Source organism: Ursus americanus, chromosome 11 (genome assembly GCF_024610735.1).
Source record: "Ursus americanus isolate L20-20 chromosome 11, mUrsAme1.1.p, whole genome shotgun sequence".
NCBI lineage: Eukaryota > Metazoa > Chordata > Mammalia > Carnivora > Ursidae > Ursus > Ursus americanus.
This window is the reverse complement of record NC_142137.1, coordinates 38,072,084-38,092,327: the sequence shown is the minus strand read 5'-3', so window position 1 is coordinate 38,092,327 and position 20,244 is coordinate 38,072,084. Positions and strand designations below refer to the sequence as shown.

Sequence of the window (20,244 nt, the reverse complement as noted above, 5' to 3'; positions counted from 1 at the left end):
TTCTCCTTAGAATATAGACATCGTAAGAGTAGGGACTATATTTCCAGCCCTCCGGCTAGTGTGTGACATATAGTTACCTCAGTAGGTATTTGCCATTATTCTCGACGCTCTAGTTCCAGCTGATTGAATTGACTAAGCCTAAAAATCTGGATCTAGTCTTGGCACCACTATTTTCCAGTACTTATCACGTAGTCTTGCTGAGGATCAGTTTTCTCTTCTCTAAAGTGAGAATGCAGTTAGCTGCCCAGCCTCCTTCAGGAAGATCAGTTGATATGATTTATGTACTTTGGCATCACAAATTGTGAGGTGATACACAAATGCATGATGTTGTTACCCCAACAAGGAAACAAACAAAACCTTTTGAACTGGTTATTTGTTACCTGCCAACCAGCAGTTCCCCGGTCCAGACAGATCAAGACTGGGAACGTTATAGGTTGTATCCTGCAGAAAGGTGCCTGAGAGCAATGAAGTGTGCAAACCTAGCATGTTCTCTACTCAACAAGTCTTCAGGTCTGGTATAGCAGTTGTGACTGCTTAGAAGAAGGATTACCACTTACTAATAAGCAAAAATGAGACATGTGGAGTAGCTGGGGCCTTGGGCAAGACCACCATTCTTTGATTCTCTGTTATAGTTGATTTAGTGTTGAAGAAATGTAGTCTTTGCCATGATGAAATCTGCTTTTCAAGGCACAGAAAGGCCTGCAAATTTATTCTTAAGTCCTTGTGGCTAGACATGCAGCAAGGGTGAATAAAAGGTGTCAATGATGGCTAGGTTTCTTTAACCCATTTCAAGGTAAAGCGTTATGTTGTTCATAAAAATTGATCAGTTTTGGCCCTTAGATGTCAGAATTGCCAGTGACAACACATTTTTTTGCCTATAAATTCTGTCTCCATTGTATATCCAGGAGAATACAAAACTTTAGTACTAAGATCCTTATTAAAAATCTATATGCAAGTATTTAATATTTATCATCTCCCATTTGACTGTTCTATACTTCAAATAGCCATTCTTGGCCAGACTTCACACTAACACAAATACACTGTCAAGTATGGTTGGCTGAGGGAGTGAAGAAAGGATAAGAAATCAGATGGATGCAGCATACAGTAAAAAAAACAAAAGTTTTTTCATATTTGTAACTTTTCACTTGTGTTCAGCTATTTAACTGATAAATACAATATAAATAATAAATTATTTTAGTCTTTAAAGACTTATAAAGGCTTATAAAAAGAGGCATACATGCATATAATGCTATTCAATAGATACAATTGTGCTGAACTAAGGCAGAATCCTGCTCTTCAGAGCTCACATTTAGGAAGCATAAAGGGACAATACAGTTACTGTACTTGCGAACACCTCCCAGAGATACATATTATGACCTGTGAATACGATGGCAGTTGCTCTTCTTCCTCAGCTCTCTTCCTTCACCACTTATAACCAGAGTTGTTGGGTATTTCTTAACACAAAACTCTGAATTTATTTTCCATCCCTATGTGGCTATCTTTGGACAAGACTTAGGACCCCAAAAAGCTGAGAACAGCTACTACTGCTCCTGTCCCCCAAACTTTGTTCCCACCCTTCCTTCATTTTCCCATAGCAAAGCCTATGGTCTTTCTCCTTAGCCCTCACTCTCAGGATTCTTCACCAGTTGACTCCATTGTTGGTTTTCTCTGCCCATTGTCTGTTCTTGTGTGATTCTAAGTCCCTCCCCTTCACACACCCATCCCAGGTGTCGTTCCCAGAAGAGCACTCTGCTGTTCTTGGCTCCTTTCTCCTAGAGAGCTAAAGACAGTGGCTGAGATTCAGTGATGTTCCACTTGTAGACCCTCTGGGGGTTTGGGGGAAAGAAGTGCACCATTTCTTCACATGTTAACAAGGCTTCACACACTGTGATAATCTGGTGATAAAGGGCCACATGCAAATGTGCCCTTGGAACAACTGCCTGGGACTGATAATACAAAGGGCACAGGAGGGTTCATTCTCTAAAGCAGCACCCATGTTTGGAGCATCTACAACATAAAAAAACACCATGAGGCATTTATATTCAGGTCACCACGCCAATTCAGTAACATTTACCTAGAGCCAGCCATTGCACTGAGCACCAGATGTATACAACTGAATATAAGAAGCTTCGAGGAGCTTACATTCCAGTGGGAGACTCAGAAAAATAAACAGGTAATTGCAATATAATATGTTAGGTCTAGGGTAAATGTACAAAGAGGGTGGTCTGGAAGCATCCAGGAGGGACAATTAACTCACCCTGGAGGTTTATATCTAAGGCTGCCTAAAAGAGCTGGGGCTTGAGCTGGCTGGGACTTGTTCCCATCCCTTGGGTAGATAATATACAAACACATAAAAAAGCATGAGCATGTCTACAGTTTTATTTGTATAACAATTCAGCTGCATAATATTAAAAAGGTTTTGATGGGCATATTGAGACCATAACCAACCTTCATAACATTCTTTAATTAAAATTGGGAAATACATTTGTACTCCAAATAACTACCTTATGAAAAAATCCTTTGGGACCTAATGCCTGTTTAGAATAAAGAATAGCACCAAACTGCAGAAGAGATTAACAAAAATGGCAATGCTCTGCTTTTTGTAATTGGTGGCTAATACATTAAAAACACTATGAGGTTTTCATATGAATGAAAATGCATGATTTTACCCATTATGGGTTCTGAACATTGGTTGGAGAAATACATTTCTGAATTGTTTACATTTCTTGGCTTTACTATAATGGTAGTTACGAGTGAGCTGAACATCAGTTGCATACTTTTTAATGTAAAGTCTCTTCAAAGAAATGAACCTCCAAGCCTCCGGGACTTACATTCTCAGTAATATAACCTCAATTATTATATACATGAAAAAGAAGTTTAATCTCAGTACTTCAGAAATCCATATACATGCAAAAAGAAAGAATGGATGGAGCTGAAGTAATGTTCCCCCTAAGAGAGACATTTAAAAAGGCCATATTTAGGGGTGCCTGGTTGGTGTAGTCAGTTAAGCACTGGACTCTTGGTTTTGGCTCAGGTCGTATTCTCTGGGTCATGATCTCAGTGTCCTGAGATCGAACCCCATGTGGGGCTCCACGCTGAGCGTGGAGTCCGTTTGAGATTTTCTTCCTCTCCCTCTGCCCCTCCTACTCATGCTCTCTCTCTAAAATAAATTAATCAATCCTAAAAAAGGGCCATATTTATTTGGAAGAATATTTATCACTATTATCAATAGTAAATTAAGCTAGGGAAAGTTAAAAAGAGAGGGAAAGGAGTTAATAGTTACTGCGCCTAACACTGTGCTAAATGCCTCGTTCCTTGTGATAATGCAACAAGGTCATTTTAATGACCTCAGTTTTACAGGTGAGCGCTAAGGCCCAGTTGCTAGAAAGGAGCAAAGCCAGGGTTCCAGCCCTGTCCATCTTAACCCTCCTTTTACATCACCATGCCATATACCTCCTGTATGCCTGATTAGCACTTAATAAATGCTAGCTTAAATTATTTTTTCCCAATTTTAAAACCATTAAATATCTATTTTTAAGTGCCTGCTTTGTCTGTTACCCTCCTAAACCCAAAGAGCAGGAATTGGCAAGCTTTTTCTGTAAAGAGCCAGATCATAAGCATTTTAGATTTGGTGGGCCATATGATTTCAGTTGCAACTGCTCAACTCTGACACCATTACAGGAAAACATAGAAAATAGACAAAAGACAATATGTAAATGAATGGGTATGGTTGTGTGTCAATAAAATGGAGTCCTGAAGAAGGAGTAAGCGGCAAGGCGGACAATCAGGTGAAGTTTTTTCAGACCTAGGCTGCAGAGCGTTCACATTCACAGAAGAGTGTGTGCCAGGAATCGTGGACATTTTGGATTTGCCGAAGTGTGTAATTGGAAGGGATGAGTGATAGGAAATAACAGGGCCTCAGAGGTGGAGATGGCAGTTATACAGTTTCTTGGTTTTGTGTCACGTGTGAAAGTATGTCTAATGCACCTAGGACTTTGCTATAGGTCACATTCCCTTAATGGCACTTCCAGAGAGCTATGGTTTTCCTTGAAGAATTTCACATGCTTTCACTGTCAACTGGTTTTGGTCATGGCAGGAAGGAGGGGCCAATCCCGGATTTACATTTGCACCGAATGTAGGTGCAGACGGGTGAAGTGATACCCATGAGGTCCCGTAGTCAGCCCTCCCCCAGCCTCCAGTTTATTGCTCCATCCCTAAACTTTTGCTATTAACCTGTGGCATATTCTTAATGTCTTTTTAAGATAACTGGACAAGGCTTTTTCTGATTACTCTTTCCTTTCAGAAGAACCAAAGCCATCTTTAAAAGAAGGTAAATAGAATACTTGAATGCTTTTTAATTTCTCATTTAGATTTGCAGATCTATTTATGGAAAAGTCCACTTAACAGCTATTCAGTCTTTCATCAGGATCCATTGCAGGGCAAATTGATTTTGTCCCATTCACTGAGAGCTTGCTTTAGGTCTCAGAATCTGAGGAGAATGTGACTACAGAAAGTGCCATATGAAAAATAATAAAATATCGTGTAGAAGGGAGCACAACCAGCATAATGAATTTTAAAAAAGACTTTTATTCATAAGGTCTGTGAAAAGTACAAATGAACAATGGAATAAATTAATAAGTGATTTCATTAAAATGTTCTGCTTTACATAATTAAGACTTAGATTTTATAGATTATACTCGGTTTCAATTTCATGAGGAACAATTTGCAGGAAACCAGGAAATGTTTCTATTTTGCTATCAGTGCTTTCCAGTCACAGTATGGAATCTATGGGTTCAAACGCTGTTGTTATTTTATGGGTAAAGAAATGTGATTCTCGCAGACAGGGTAACAACACTGTTTCCATATTATGGAGGCATATCCTGGGCTGGAACCATATTCTAGACTTATTTTTGCTTGTTTGTGCTTGGTTTTTGTTTCAGTTATTTGGCCTTTTTGCTAGAGAATGAGATCTGATGATTTGGCTACTGAGAATTTTTCAGGATTGGGTGATAAATCGAAAAACTTGCCTTTTTAACACTAAAGACATATCTAAATAGTACTAAAAAAATATGTCCAAATCTATTTTTTGGACATTTCACATTATGGCTTTTAAGTTGTTTATTAACCCAGAAAAGTTCCCAGTGTTATTAATGTGTGAGGACAGTAGATTTTGTTGAGTAAATTTTCTTAGGATCGGTCAACAAATATTATAGCCCAGATTTCATTCTGTTTAATTATATTCATGCATTAGGCATTTCTTAATTATGAGGGGAAATTTTTCCATTTCTATGGTAAACGAAGGAAGCTTGTATTCTTTGGAAAAATATTTTTATTGTAAATATTTTGATTTGGAATCATTATGTTTTATGACATGTTATAATTAAGTCATATAAAGTCTACAACTTATAATAAAGTTTTCTCTGAAAACATAACATCCATAAATGTTGAATCCTTTGGCAAAAAATAAAATATGTGGTCTTTATTTACATTATAGTTTATAGATTAAGGCATAAAGGACAGGATTACTTAGATATTAAATACCTGGTTAAAAGAACCTAATATTTCAATTTAGTGAAAAAATGAATAATTTGGACAAGCAGCTGTGTTAAATATCTCACCTAATTGCAGTTACTTTGGGTTTTGGTATTCCATTATTTCATTAAAATATGTTGATGGCATTTGCCTGACTAACTTGTAGTGTTTTTGTGTGTGTGTGTGTGTGTGTGTGTGTGTGTGTGTGTGTGTGTATTTTTGTGCACATACATATTTTAAAAAACAGACATTTATACATACCTTTATTTTTTAAAATTTAACATTTCTATAACAGAAGGAAAATAATGAAGCATTATTACCAAGGCCATCACTTGAATAATTTCAGTTTCAAGTTACCTGTGGAATTTGAGAAAGAACTACAAATTTTCTTGACAATTTGATTAATTCAAGGCTTCATTTTACAGAAGTCATCAATGGTAATGACTTGGAATAGATTTAACTTAATCTTTCACAAGGTACTTTTGGGGATAATCGAGTGAAGAGACTATGTAGTACTTGTCACGGGTTGAATTGTGCACCTCTCCTCATCATTCGTAAATTGAGGACCTAGCTTCCCAGTACCTCAGAATGTGACCTTATTTGGAGATAGCGTGTTCACAGACGTAATTAAGCTAAAATTAGGTCAACAGCATGGGCTCCAGGCCAATCTGATCGGTGCCCATATAGAAAGGGGGAAATTTTGAGATAGATATGCATACAGCGAGAATGCTGTATGAACATGAGACCAGCCATTTACAAGCCCAGAGGAAGGTTCTGGAGGATTTTTCCCTCCGCATTCTCAAAAAACACCTTGATTCTAGATTTTTGGCTTCTGGAACCATGAGGCAAAAATTTCTGTTGTTTAAGTCACCCAATTTGTGGTTCTCTGTTACGACAGCCCTAGCAAACTGATACAGTGTTTAACTTCTTGCCAAATGACAAATCAACGTTTTACCACATTAAGTTTTGACAAACCTCACTTATATGATCTCCTTCCCTTATTAACCAAGTGCTCTTTATGAGTCACTGTGGTTTCTGAAATGACTGCTTTTCCCAGGAAATTATATATATATATCTCCAGAAAGTCTGGCTTGTGTGACGATTTTTAGTTTCTCTGGAACAGAGATGCTGTAGAAGCCTAAAGAAATATAATTATGATCAGTTTGGGGACTAGAATATTAGCCATTATAATTTTCTCCTGAAAACTGCCTTAACAAAACTTTTTTATGATCTGATTCTTTTTACGATCAGTAGAGTCTTTTATAGGAGACACATTTAATCAAAATTAAGGTGTGGAAAAGAATCAATGCTATTTTTAAAGCACTTCCTCTAATGCTGAACCAAAGGGTTTAACATTCAAATGTGAATATTTAATGCATTTCCCTTTTGTTATAAAATTAAAAAGGAAAAGTGATTTTTTTAATTGAAAAAAAAAAAAAAAGATTCCCGAACCGTTTTCCATTTCTTTTCTCCTCTTCTAAGGTAGAAAGAGACATTGGATTTCAAACATCTTGTAAAGCATAGCTCTAGAGCTATGTTACTCGAGGGAAGGCTGCTTAGCAGTTTCCAAACGAGCATGCTATTGGGCAACCACAATTTTATAAAGCTTATTTTATAGGATCGGCTATGGCTTCGTGGTACTAATGCAGCTGTAATGCTTGAATAAGCTTAGTCAAATAAAGCTTATAAAAATGCTCACTCCGTAGAAATAACTTCTCTGAATGATCTAAGTGTCAGAAATACTGGTCTTTCAATAGTAAAATCCAATTCAGATAAGCTATTTGAAATGAGGGGATAGGGGATTTCACCGTTCTCTGTCACACTGATGGTCTCAACACCTGGACTCGACCCGGGACTGACTGAAGAAAGTGTCTCCTTGCCAAGACCCCAGCATTAGTACCAAAGTTGAGCCCACCTGACAGTAAATACTAAGTAGGTTCTTAGAGGACAGGGTCCTGATTTTCCATTTATTTCTCACTCTTCAAGGAGCTGAGGATCTAATTTTATCTCTAGAACACTCAGTAAAATGACTGCTCTTCTGCCTAGTAAAACTGAAGCTGAAATGTTGAGGGTGTGAAGGAGTTAGAAAAAGTTCAGTTATTCATCATTTTTTTTATCTTTGCTTTTTAAAATTGTTTCGTTTCAGAACTGTAACTGGTCAAGGACAAAGCTTTTTTTATGAGTTGACAATGAGTGGCATCTTGGAGACATAAAATTTAAGATCAACATTCCGTCTATTTGGACAAACAATTCAGAAGACTAAATATTAGGGGCTAAGCAACAAGAATTCTTTGAAAACTCTGGTAATGAGTAGACTTCAGAAAACTGGTTCTCTTTAACTCCCCTGTTTGTTTCCCTTCATATCAAAGAGGATGAGAATACTTGCTCCACTCTATAGATGTGTGCAGCTTTATCAGCTGTTTCTAAAACTCCAGGGACTCCTTAAAAGAAAGATTTGTATAAAGTATTATTTGTGTTTACCTAATTGCTTGCATTTTTAAAATGTGAACATGGATACCTTAATGTTCCCTTCAGAAATGCATAAAGGAGCTTCAAGCTCATTTAGAAGTCCTTTGAAAGGCACAGGAAGATGCTTTTTTCCTATAGATTAAATGATTTCAAACAACACAGCAAATCATATCTCTCTCTAGATTTTTCGTCTGTGTTTTCTTCATGCAATATGGGTATTTTCTTCATGGGGTATGTGGACTCAATCCAGAAAGATGAAAGCTCTGGCTATGCTACTCTGATCTGTTCTAAACTTTTCAAATAGCTTAGTGATGATGTGGGTTCAAGTTAAACAAAATATAATAATATCCTATTACAATGTTGCTCAATTCTAAGTATATGTCTTTTCTCACCAAAATTATTAAATATTTTGCTTCATTGATGATATAAAAAATTCTATGGATCTGTTTTCAGTCAAATTACGACAACAGCATTAAATCTGGAGTAAATGTAGAAATTGTCAATTTATATTACTCATAATTAAAGTTGTAAAAAAATAAGTATGCTTCCTTGCAACTTTTATTTCAAAAGCCCCTGGGGTACTCAATAAAATTAGTGGTTATACACTCTATTATTGGTTATATTAATATCAAATTGGCTATATGAATGGTTATATACTCTAAAATATCCTTATTCATTTACATGTACATATGACAAAGATGAAATTATTAAATTATCATTGCTTTTCCAAAAAATGGATGGAAATTTCCTTATAAATAGAAAATACATGTTCAGTTTTATTTATATAATTACATATATCTAAAAACGAGCCAGGTTGATTCATGAAACAATTAACCCAAAAACTCACACAGAGAAGTAAACTTGAAAGAAATTTAGATCTCAATTCTTGCATTTTCTTAAATTTCCTGAATGTAGCTGATGGGAATGTGAGGAAACCCATTATTTTATGAGTATAGTTTTAAGAAAAAGCTTTACATGAAGTCATTACTATTATTACTGAATACATTTATGTGAAGAGTATGAATACCTTGTGTGCCTTTTTGGGGTGGGGTGAGGAGGGAGACTGTCACACTTTTTTAATGAAAATAAAGTAGAAGCTTTGTGACACTGCAATGGTGGGATTATGACTCCATGTTGGGTAAAAACAGCAGGAGATGATTAATTCTTAAGGAATAGTTGATTTCCATGAAAATGTCTTTAAGAAAAAGGGAGTAAAAAACACACATTAGAATCAACAAATCATGAAAAGCTAATGATTTTGAAGCACTGAGTTTCGTATTTTTTTTGAATTGAAATAGCATGTCATTACTCAAGCCTTTTCTATTTCAGTGAGTTTGTGATTCAATGACAATGGGGCAATTGAGTAGGAGGAATGCTGGGGCTAGGTAAAGCATTTCAATTATGCATATTTGGCCCAGGAAGAAAATGAGTCAACCCAAACATAAAATGCTAGAAACTTAATTTCTCAAAGGAACTTGAATATATTTATGGATCTTATGTCTGTCCTGTTCAGATCATATTCGCTAGGAACCGGAGTCTAACTTCTGTTTGCCTGAAACCAAATTCACAAAATTTGGGAGATTTTCTGTAGATTTATCCTCAAACTTTAAACTTGTAAAATCAGACAGACCCTAAGATGGCTTCTGTTCTTTCATGAGACTTCCTGCATTCATGAGGTGAGGATGGATTATTTGCCTAAAATAAATCTGATGGAATCTGTCAAATTCATTGCTATAAAAAAGTGATCTCGTGGGTCTTGTTGATTAGTTTCCATCCCTAAACTACCTCACAATATGTAGTACCCTCTGACATTTTGATTTGGGCCACTTGGGCATGTACTGGTAGGAAGGGACGGTGGCCATTATTTCCATTATTTTAACATGAAAGATAGAGCTCTATTAAAATAGCTATACTTCAAATATATTAATATTGATTTGAGCAATTTTTTACAAGAGTTTATTTATTTATTTGTCAGAGAGAAAGAGAGAGAGAGAGAGCACAAATAGGGAGAACAGCAAGCAGAGGGAGAAGCAGGCTCCTTGCTGAGCAAGGAGCCAGAGGCCAAACTCAATCCCTGGGACTCAATGACCTGAGCCGAAGGCAGACGCTTAAGTGACTGAAGCTCCCAGGCGTCCCGATTTGAGCAAATTTTTAAATAATCAAATAGAAACACGCTTGCTATGGACTGAATCATGTCACTCCCAGATTTACATGTTGAAGCTCTAACCCCCAACATCATGGTATTTGGAGACTGGGCCTTTGGGAGGTAATTAGGTTCAGATGAGGTCATGAGGGTGGAGCCCTAATGATGGGATTAGTTTCCTTATAACAGGAGATGGTAGAGAGCTTGCTTATTTTCTCTCTGCTGTGAGAGGACACAGTGAGAAGGCAACCATCTCCAAGCCAGGAAGAGAGTCGTCACCAGAATCTGACTATGCTGGCACCATCTTCCAGAATTTCTGGCCTCCAACCTGTGAGAAAAAAAAAAAAAATTCTCTGAAGACATCCAGTCTGTGGTATTTTGTTATGGGAGACTCCACTGACTGAGATGAGACACCATCGGGCAGTTGTAAGGTGACCATCAGCACTTTTATTCATCTGTACTTTTACTGTGCCTGATCGGGTTGTAGAAACTTCTCCCAGATGTTGCGCCTCTTGGAGACGACAATGCTAATAACATTGCAGATGCTAGTTCTAATTGCCTCATTAGAAAAAAAGTGTGTCTGCTTAATTATTGACGTTATTTAGTAAATATATGTTTTTTCTCAGTCAAAGAAGTGCACATCTTTTTCTCTATCCCACTAGTCTTTCTCTCTCTGTTGGAGCCTGAATGATTTTGACCGGCTAAATTTCCCACTTATAAGACGCACAGATATGCTTTTACTTCTTTCAGTAACCTATCTCTTATTTGAACATTTTCATCTACCATGAAAATATATTTTGCTTTTTATTTAATTTATTTCTCTAGTTAGAAGTCAATATGTACTGCACAGCCTCTATATGCAGAAATATTGTGGTTATTTAATACGTTGCTTTTTAAAAGCTGATTCCCTTTAGCAAAACTTATGAAGTTTTTCACATTTACTGTTTATTCGGACCTCACAGTGTAAAAAGTGCTGAAGTACTACATGCTATGAAAAGAGAGATGACTTACTCTCATTCTAGAGCCTTGTTGAACAACAAAAAAAGAACTATACAGAAGTCAGGATAATTTTATGTCATTGTATTTATCAAAAAATTATATAATCACAGGTAAAAACAATAATGTTTATTTCAAAAGAACACAGAAATATTACTAAGGAGTTGAAATTCCTAAAAGAGAAGTTGGATTTTAAGAGTGGAGTTTTTTTGGGTTTTCTTAAATAGAAAAAAAGGAATGCCTCAGAATTCCTTACCCACTTTGGATTGGTAAAACACAACGCATTTTACTGGTAATGTGTTAGGAGTTCAACAGATTTTGTTTCAAAAAATGAATTTTAGTTACGTACTCATCATTACTCTTCATCTCTAAATTAAGTTTACTATTTGTAGAAAAAATAGTAACTGCTAAGTTGAAAATGAAAAGTTCAAAAGGTAGGTGAAGACTGAGTTTACCAGAGTTAATACGGGAAAAGACATCTTTTTAATTTGCTGTAAGGACTACTAAACTGGAAAGTGGATTGGTGGGTCATGGTGAGGGACCACCACCCACGAAAAGATATCCTGCCTCTCACTCACCCAGAACACAAGTGAGCTCTTCTTAGAAAGGGCACCTCAAAATCTGAATTTGACCTTGAAAACACCAAAATATCTCTTTCTATTTAGGACCATGACAATGAACCCACTTGAGAATTAAGACTTTTTTTTTTTCCCAAAAATGAAAATAATTTTAAAAGAACCTGATATTTAGATTGTTTTGACTGATCACTCCTCATAACACAAACATTGAAGGAAAAGAATTATTTACATCCATAGCAAGACCCAGAGCATCACTCAGAACTTGTGATGGCTAGTAATGCAAACATAACCAAATGAGTGTATATATTCCCATATAACTGGAAAGTCCAGAGATCTATCTAGCCGTAAACACAGCTGGCTCTGTGAACCTACACAGTGGAATTCTGGATTCTGCCTCTTTCCATCTTGCCACAGACTGTCCAACTAGTGGGCTAGAGGACTACTGGTAGAACCCACCAGCTCGCCAACTTCAGCAGAAATAGAGTGTCATTCAAGAGCTCCACAAAAATGTGGAGGATTCTGATAGCCCACCCCTTTACAGTCTTGGGCAAGAGGGTGTTCTCAATGGTCAGGCTTGTTTTAAAGAACCAGTCCTATGGCTGGAGGTTAGATGAGGGTTCACTTCCTAGTTCCACCACTAGAAAAAGAAATTCATCTGCTGGAAGAGTATAGGGAGTGGGTGGGTAGGAAGGATTGTTTGTTAATGTAAAAAGTAAGTACATAATGGCCACCTCTGCAGGTAGATTAGATCGCCAAATCATCCTCTGAAATATTACAATGATCATATCTCAAAAATCTCAGAGAAAAGGTGGCAATTTAGGGCTTTCACTGAAATTGGCAGGAGATCTCTTTCTGGTGTGAGACAAAGCTATTTTTACCTTGAAAGAGAGCGAACAGTTTTTTTTTTTAAATGCCTAGAATCTGAAGCCTTCTAAAAATTACTCTAAGGATATTTATTATGGTTTATCAACTACATACATACATAAATATATAAAACATACATATATCTCAATTAGAGCATTCTAGGATTATTTTGACAATGACTGTTTTTGTGCATTGTTATGGTTTATCTTGCCTCTTGAAAACTATTTTCATTCAATTTATATATACTTGCAGAAAAACATGATTTAATTGTCACAGATGTCTATGTTTGTGATACATAGACATTCTGCAGACACCAGGATTGATAAAAGATGGATTTTTCATTTTTCAACTTTATTTACCAAAAGATATTTTTAGCAAAGTTTCTCCAAAATTCTTACTTACATGTGTTTTCTGGAGCACTTAAATATAGTAAAGGTCATTCTTACTTGTAATTGGAAATTACATTCTTAATATAATTTTGGAATAATACATATTTTTGTAATGCCATTGATAGCATATACTCCTTCTCTGTCCTTTGTTCTCAGATTTTCAAAGGAAAAATACAGCATTGGAGTACTCCACAAACCACATCCCTCACATAGTAAAATGCAAAATTCATAATTAATGCTTTTATGTAATGAGAATGTAATATTTTATTTATACCATTCTAGAATATAGGTGTCTTTCCTGAGTGTCCTGGAAGAGATTGCATTGTCAGTTTCCCTTAGGAATAATAATAGGCAAGTGTACTTGGCAGTTTGATCTGATTAATAAGGCATGATGAGGTTAAGCAACTTCTTTTAGGAGGCTTGTGATTTTGTCTTCAGTGCGTAACCTGACTGTGAAGCTGGGTCTTTGGAATCACTACATAAGCAGCCCTAATTTTACTTATGGGGCAGAGTCATTTGGTCTTTCAGCCAGATCCTCACTTCCTTTGAAGCTGATTCTAGCTTTCTGGCAATCGAAATAATTTGTATGAAATTGGAAGGAATGGAATTAAAAAGTAGGCATGGAGAATACTGCCACATATCTTAGCTGCTCTGAGATGCCAACTTTCCAAGAGCATTGCCCATGTCAAATTTCTCAGTAATATTTACCTCTCATTTTTCTACCATATCAATAACTAGCTCTTGTCATCTTCAAAGTACTTCTCAAACATTAAATAATCTCAGATTACACACTCTGTTCTTCACATTTATCTTGACCAGCTGTCAGAGAAGGCAATTTATTTCCCCTCAATTTTATTCCTCTTGGCTCTGTGTGGCTTCTGCAGTAAATTTGAATGGCAAATGAAAGATACAATTTAGTGTGTTTCCATAACAAAGGAAACACATAATTTTCCGTAAGCAGTATAACCCTCAGATTACTTTCAACTTGCTTATAGTTTGCCTTCTGAGTTGGATATGCAGAATATATTTTCAACATCTTTGAGTCTTGATTAATTTCTAAGTGGATTTTTTGAGGATGTGAAGAAAAAACACATAGGAAAAAAATTTTAAAAATCATTTAGTGTTAACATTTTCATCCATTTAAAAAATTGTGCCATAATTGTTTTGGTAGGACTATAAGGTGAAATAAAATTTGGGATTCATAATAATATCAGTTCTTCTAAATATGAAAGGTCTCATTTAAACGCTGAATTTGCATTGCTTTCTGAATTTATATGGTTTCTCATTTTTCTGATAAAAAAAGAAAAATGTATAGAAATTCTTGTCTCTTTAAAAATTTTTTGTTTTTTAAAAAACGTGACCAGGAAAAAAGAAAATATGACCAGGACCCAACTAATTTGTATCAAATCCCAGTAAATGTGTTCTTTTGGTTTCAAGATAGCAAGCAGGTGTGTATGGTATTGTCTACAGAAATACTGTCTCATACACAGTTCACTGAAGTGAATTTGAAGTGCAAAAGCAATTCTTCCGGTGTTCTCCATATAGCAGTAGTAAGAAGTCTTCCAGAGGTTAAGAAACTGGAGATTAGCAACATACCAACTTTCAGGTGGCCTCTCCTAAACACTTGTAATTCACTTACTCCCCTGCAAATCATTATTCCAAAGGTTCGATTCACTTGTAGCCCCACTTGGATCTTAAATTGCACTTTGAAGCACTCCTGTCCTTCATCCATTTTCAGAACTGCCATTAGAAGTGATGGGAATTTGGCACAAAAATCAATGAAAGGATATGATATGAGTTCGTTCTAATTTTTCCTTCTTTGAGATCCATCTCAAGCACAGTCTGTGAAATCTGTTTTTTAAAGGTATTTTTCCATCTTGCTATCATTTCAACTAAATTGAGTTCATGACCTTGGGATATATATTCACATAGCTTTTCAGAAAAGAAAGGAGATTCGTTGTCGCTATTGTTAATTTCTACCTAAAATCACTTCAAAATCTTCATTAATTCATTTTGCCACTGATCTCTTCATCAGCTTTTTAATCTTAAAAATATGCGGCTAAATTACTATTGTCATCTAGGAATGGTTGTATTAGTTATGTTTGGTTATCATTAATACCTACTAATATACACACTTGAATGTATTTTCTTTTCTTTTTCCTAGTCAGTGATAGGATTTTATGGCACTTAAGGATAGTACTATTTATTGGTAAAAGAACAAATTTATAAAGTAACACTTTATTAACTAGAGTGCTTAATTTTGCATGCAGTATTTTCATTTCTTCCCCCCAAAACTACAAATTTTCATATGAACTGGATTCAACTCTAAGCACCCTGTGTACACAGCTGTTAGAAATTTCAAAATTTGTCTTTCTAGTTTAACAAATCCTTTGGCACTGTAAACATTTGTATTGTAACAAAATAACTTTGTTATAGATCATGTCTCTCTCTTTTTTTTTAAGATTTTATTTATTTATTTGACAGAGATAGAGACAGCCAGCGAGAGAGGGAACACAAGCAGGGGGAGTGAGAGAGGAAGAAGCAGGCTCCCAGCGGAGGAGCCTGATGTGGGGCTCGATCCCATAACGCCGGGATCACGCCCTGAGCCGAAGGCAGACGCTTAACCGCTGTGCCACCCAGGCGCCCCTAGATCATGTCTCTTGATTTGTTAATGGGACAAAACATTCTCCATTAATATGAATAAATTACAGTATGTGTCCTTCTTGTGTATCACAAGAAGTAAGTTAGTTGATTAAGAAAGTCATTGAAGGAGTTATAACATCCCATTTTGACTCCCTGAAAAATCTTAGCCTAACGTACATGCTTATTAAATCAAAACAAGTGCCTGCGTTTATTGAAGAATTAGTCTTTCAACTTCCACCATTGTTTCTGAGGTTAATCTTGCCCTTCCGGCCTTTCTTTATCATTTTAGTAATGGTTGTACTAGCCGTGGAGGTGGCAGTAAAAATAATGATGATGTTGATATTGATAATGATGAAGATACAGTTTAGTAGCTGTTGTATTGCCATTTATTGAATAATTCAACATAGCAGGAAATTTGCCAAGCAATTGACATGAGTTATTTTTAGGCCATCATAAACCTGTAAGTCGGGTCTTACCAACCTCGTTCCTCACATATAGAGGTTTTTACTCAGAGGTGAGGAGCTGTAGTGACTTTCTAGCCAGGAAGTTAATCCCAATCTCTCTTGTCTATAAAATCTGTGGCAGACCTGTTTTGCTTTACTATTTCCATGAAAAAGACCTAACTGAAAGGAAGAACTGTGCAAGGTAGAGAATGAGGTCGAAAGATTGAAAGGAACACTTTAATTCCACTCTGAGGCCTTCAAGGAGTACAAAGAATTCCCTTCAGTTTGAAAATACTAAAACCCTTCAGCTATTATTTAGCACATTCTTAAAGTAACTACAAGTCATCTTTCCAGTTATGTGAAATTTATTTTGTTCAAAGTGTCAAAGGAATATGAAATTCTGGAGTTTGTTTTGTAGTTGAGAATGTAATTTAGAGGTAAAAACTAAAATTGAAAGTGGTTAATTGTTGGGGTGCCTGGGTGGCTCAGTAGGTTAAGAGTCAGACTCTTGATTTTGGTTCATGAACTCAGGGTTGTGAGATTGAGCCCCATCTAGTCTGGCTTTGTACTGGGCACGGAACCTGTTTAAGATTCTTTCTCTCCCTCTCCCATTGTCTCTGATCCCCCTTCCTCTCCTTCTCTCAAAAAAAAAAAAAAATTAATCGTGTATAATAGAAGATTAATAAAAATTTCCTTTTTGATAATGTAATTCTTAAATTATTATTGATAATATGGCCTGTATTTAAAATACATGAAATATGTTGTTAAGCTGTGATATGGCAAAAATATTGGAATTGTTAGAGATATTTTTTTCTCTATAGTATTCAATACAAACATATCTGTGTAATTTGGGATTGAAAATGCTATCAGAGTCACTTGAATATTCTGGTTGGTTTTGAATTGTTCTTAAATGTTAACATAAGGGGTGCCTGGGTGGCAGAGCGGTTGAGCATCTGCCTTCGGCTCAGGGCGTGATCCCGGCATTATGAGATCGAGCCCCACATCAGGCTCCTCCTCTGTGAGCCTGCTTCTTCCTCTCCCACTCCCCCTGCTTGTGTTCCCTCTCTCGCTGGCTGTCTCTATCTCTGTCAAATAAATAAAATCTTTAAAAAAAAAAGTTAACATGAAACAGTTGTTTCAGATGACTTCTAAGTTACCCCTAGAGGTGACTTTCTATGAGTCCAGGATTGTCAATATAATCAGATGTGCCTACTCTCCATTGAGAGGGGCTTGCTAGTCTTTCAAAGGCAGCAACTTTGTAGGAATAAAATGAAAGAGTTACAAAATTTTCAAGTGGTTGCTCTCTATATAAAAATACCACAAAAAGAAAGAGGTAGGGGCATCTTGGTGGCACAGTCAGTTAAGCATCCAACTTTTGGTTTCAGCTCAGGTCGTGATCTCAGGGTTGTGACATGGAGCCCTGTGTCAGGATCCACACTCAGCATGGAGTCTGCTTAAGTTTCTCTCTCCCTCTTCCTCTGCCCCTCCCTGACCCTGGCTCGCTCTCTCTTTCTCTCTCTCATATAAATAAATCTTAAAAAAAAAGAAAAGAGAAGAAAGAGGTAAACAGTTGAGGGGAAAATTGCAACTTAAGATCAGATAAAATTTTACTATCATATGCGTGTGTTTGTGTGTATACATCCATGTACACATTCTTGGAATGAGTATAAATGTATAAATACATGCATACACATAGGTATTTGTATATACACATCTACATATATAAAAATATATACATACATATGATTGGGTACATGTGTATGTGTATACAGTTTTTTAAACCACCAAATGGAGGTAGTTTATAGAAAAGCAAACAAAAAATTTCACAAGATAAAATACATAAAGGGAAAATAAGTATACAAAAAGCTCATCTCTAGTAATCAAAGAAGTACAAATGAAGCAGAATTTTCCTCCTACGTGATTGCAAATAGTTTGAACACTGGTCATACCCAGTATTATAAGGATAAGAAAACAGAGACTCCTGGCATGTAAAAATTTCAAAAATATACTAATTGTCAAATACATATATATACTCTCATAAGATGTAAAAGTGATGTTATTCGTCTGAGAAATTCTATATTTAGGAAATTCTCCTAACATAAAAATTATTAATGTGCTGAGAAAAATTCTGCAATGTCCCAAGGTAGAAAGCTTTTTGACTAAATTATGCATAGCCATGAAGTGACATGCCATGCAGCCACTTAAGTGGTATTTTATGGAATACATATGGCAAAAGAACGTGTTTATTATATATTGCCTAGTACAACGCATAAAGGAAAGAGTGATGATCACTTCAAAAACAAATAAAACATATTTATATATTTATATGTACGTACAGAAAAGTAGATATAAGTAGAACAACATGTTAATGGTCGTTTCTGGGTCATGAGATTACAAATGATTATCTATTTATGTATTTTGCTATTTTTAAATATTTAAAAAATTTTCTCCCATCAACATGTAGACCTTTGAAAGCAGGAGTAACAAGTTTACTGGATGTAAAAAAATTTTCCAACATCTTCACAAATAAAAATGAATGGTCTCAACAGAAGGGCCAATTATACAGTTAAACCAGGATATCCAAAAAGGATTTCATCCATTTGAACTACTTTATCATTGATTTTGTTTCTCCTCCAGAGGAAACATTTTTGCTTGCAGTTAGAACTGACATATGAACCTAAATAAAGGTAAAAGCTGTTAAAAAACAACTTGACTAAAAACCCATTGCCTTTGATGGTAGTGGATGTAGGAGGTGGTAAGGGAGAAGTAAAAATGACTGAAGGGGATGACAAAGTTTGTGGCTCCCATGGTATTATTTACAGCGTTTAGGAGAGGAGGAATGCTAATCACTAGGGCATGTGGATTTCAGAGTGGAGGGTAAACACTGGGGTAGTGAGCAGGACGTGTGGCCCTACCACCAAAGAGGTATGTTCTACTGTAGAAAATGGTACAAACAACTTTAATATAATTATATAATCTGTGTGGGTTCTTGGTCATCAACATTTGACATGAAGTTCTAAATTGCAATTCTTCCTTCTGAACGTTTGATTAGGAAACGCGTCTACCACCACAACTGTGATCGACAGTAAAAACGGATCTGTGCCCAAATCCCCTGGAAAAGTGCTGAAGAGGACAGTCACAGAAGACATAGTGACAACATTCAGCTCCCCAGCAGCCTGGCTTCTGGTCATTGCTCTGATAATCACATGGTCAGCTGTTGCTGTTGTTATGTTTGACCTAGTGGATTACAAAAACTTCTCAGGTAAGATCCGTGAAATGTGGGTTTTAGATGAAAAGAAGCAATGTTCTTCCCTCCTGCCTTTGTTTCTTTTCATCTCATCTTTGTGTGAGAAATAAAACTCGCGACAAACGTGCCTGAGTGTCAGTGAAGTCTGGTTTCCTTCTTCCCCATTTCCTTCCTGTTCTTCCTTGCCTGTTGTAGTCAGTGATTTCAAATGAAATAAATTTCCGTATTTGTAATGCCAAACACAAGCTGAATGTTACAGTTTCATGAAGATAATGATTAAAAAGTTTGGTGGAGATTTGGTTTGGGAACAGGGACTTAATTTAAAACCAAACCAAACCAAATAAAAAACTTTTGGACAAGTGGGAAATTGTGTAAAGCACTTTTAAGTGCCTCTACCATCTGGCTCCAAGCTTCCTTTCCAGACATTCTCTTTGCTCCTCCCATCAAAACACCCTATTTTGAGTGCCTGAAAATAAAGAGTGTGAAAAGGATTTTCCCAGAATTACTTGTAATGAGATACTACATATTGAGTGGCCATGTGTTCTTATGGGTTTGGAGTACAACAGGAATAATGCAAGTGAGGAAAGACGGATTTTCATTATGGCCTATTCAATCTTTGAGTGTACTGTTCATCTCTTTGTTCAAGGTATGTTAACACTTTTAAAATGATATGTGTCCATTTCCACATCTGACATGCTCTATTGACTATGAGTTCCTTGAGGGAAGGACTCGGTCAGGTGTATAATAAATATTAAGTAAATAGATGAATAAATTTATGCTTTTTACCACAAACAAAACCATCTCATTCAGTTCTTAATGTGCTCCTACATATTTGCACCATTCACCCTCACCCTCACCTCCCATTTTCTTTCTCCAATGGGAATGGAATCAGTAGGACCCAGAAACTATAAAGACTATAAGTTGCATTCTGTACAGTCAG

The 20,244-nt window shown here is 36.2% G+C and overlaps 1 protein-coding gene across 12 annotated transcripts in view; it reads left to right on the top strand.

The window, feature by feature from the left end:
* TRDN (triadin) overlaps positions 1-20,244 on the top strand; it is a 355,819-nt gene that overhangs the window by 25,739 nt on the left and 309,836 nt on the right. For all 12 annotated transcript variants that reach the window (XM_087865452.1, XM_087865446.1, XM_087865444.1 and 9 more), the window contains exon 2: positions 19,110-19,319. In XM_087865452.1, coding sequence (XP_087721578.1) covers positions 19,110-19,319 — 210 coding nt within the window. The remainder of the gene's footprint in view (positions 1-19,109; positions 19,320-20,244) is intronic.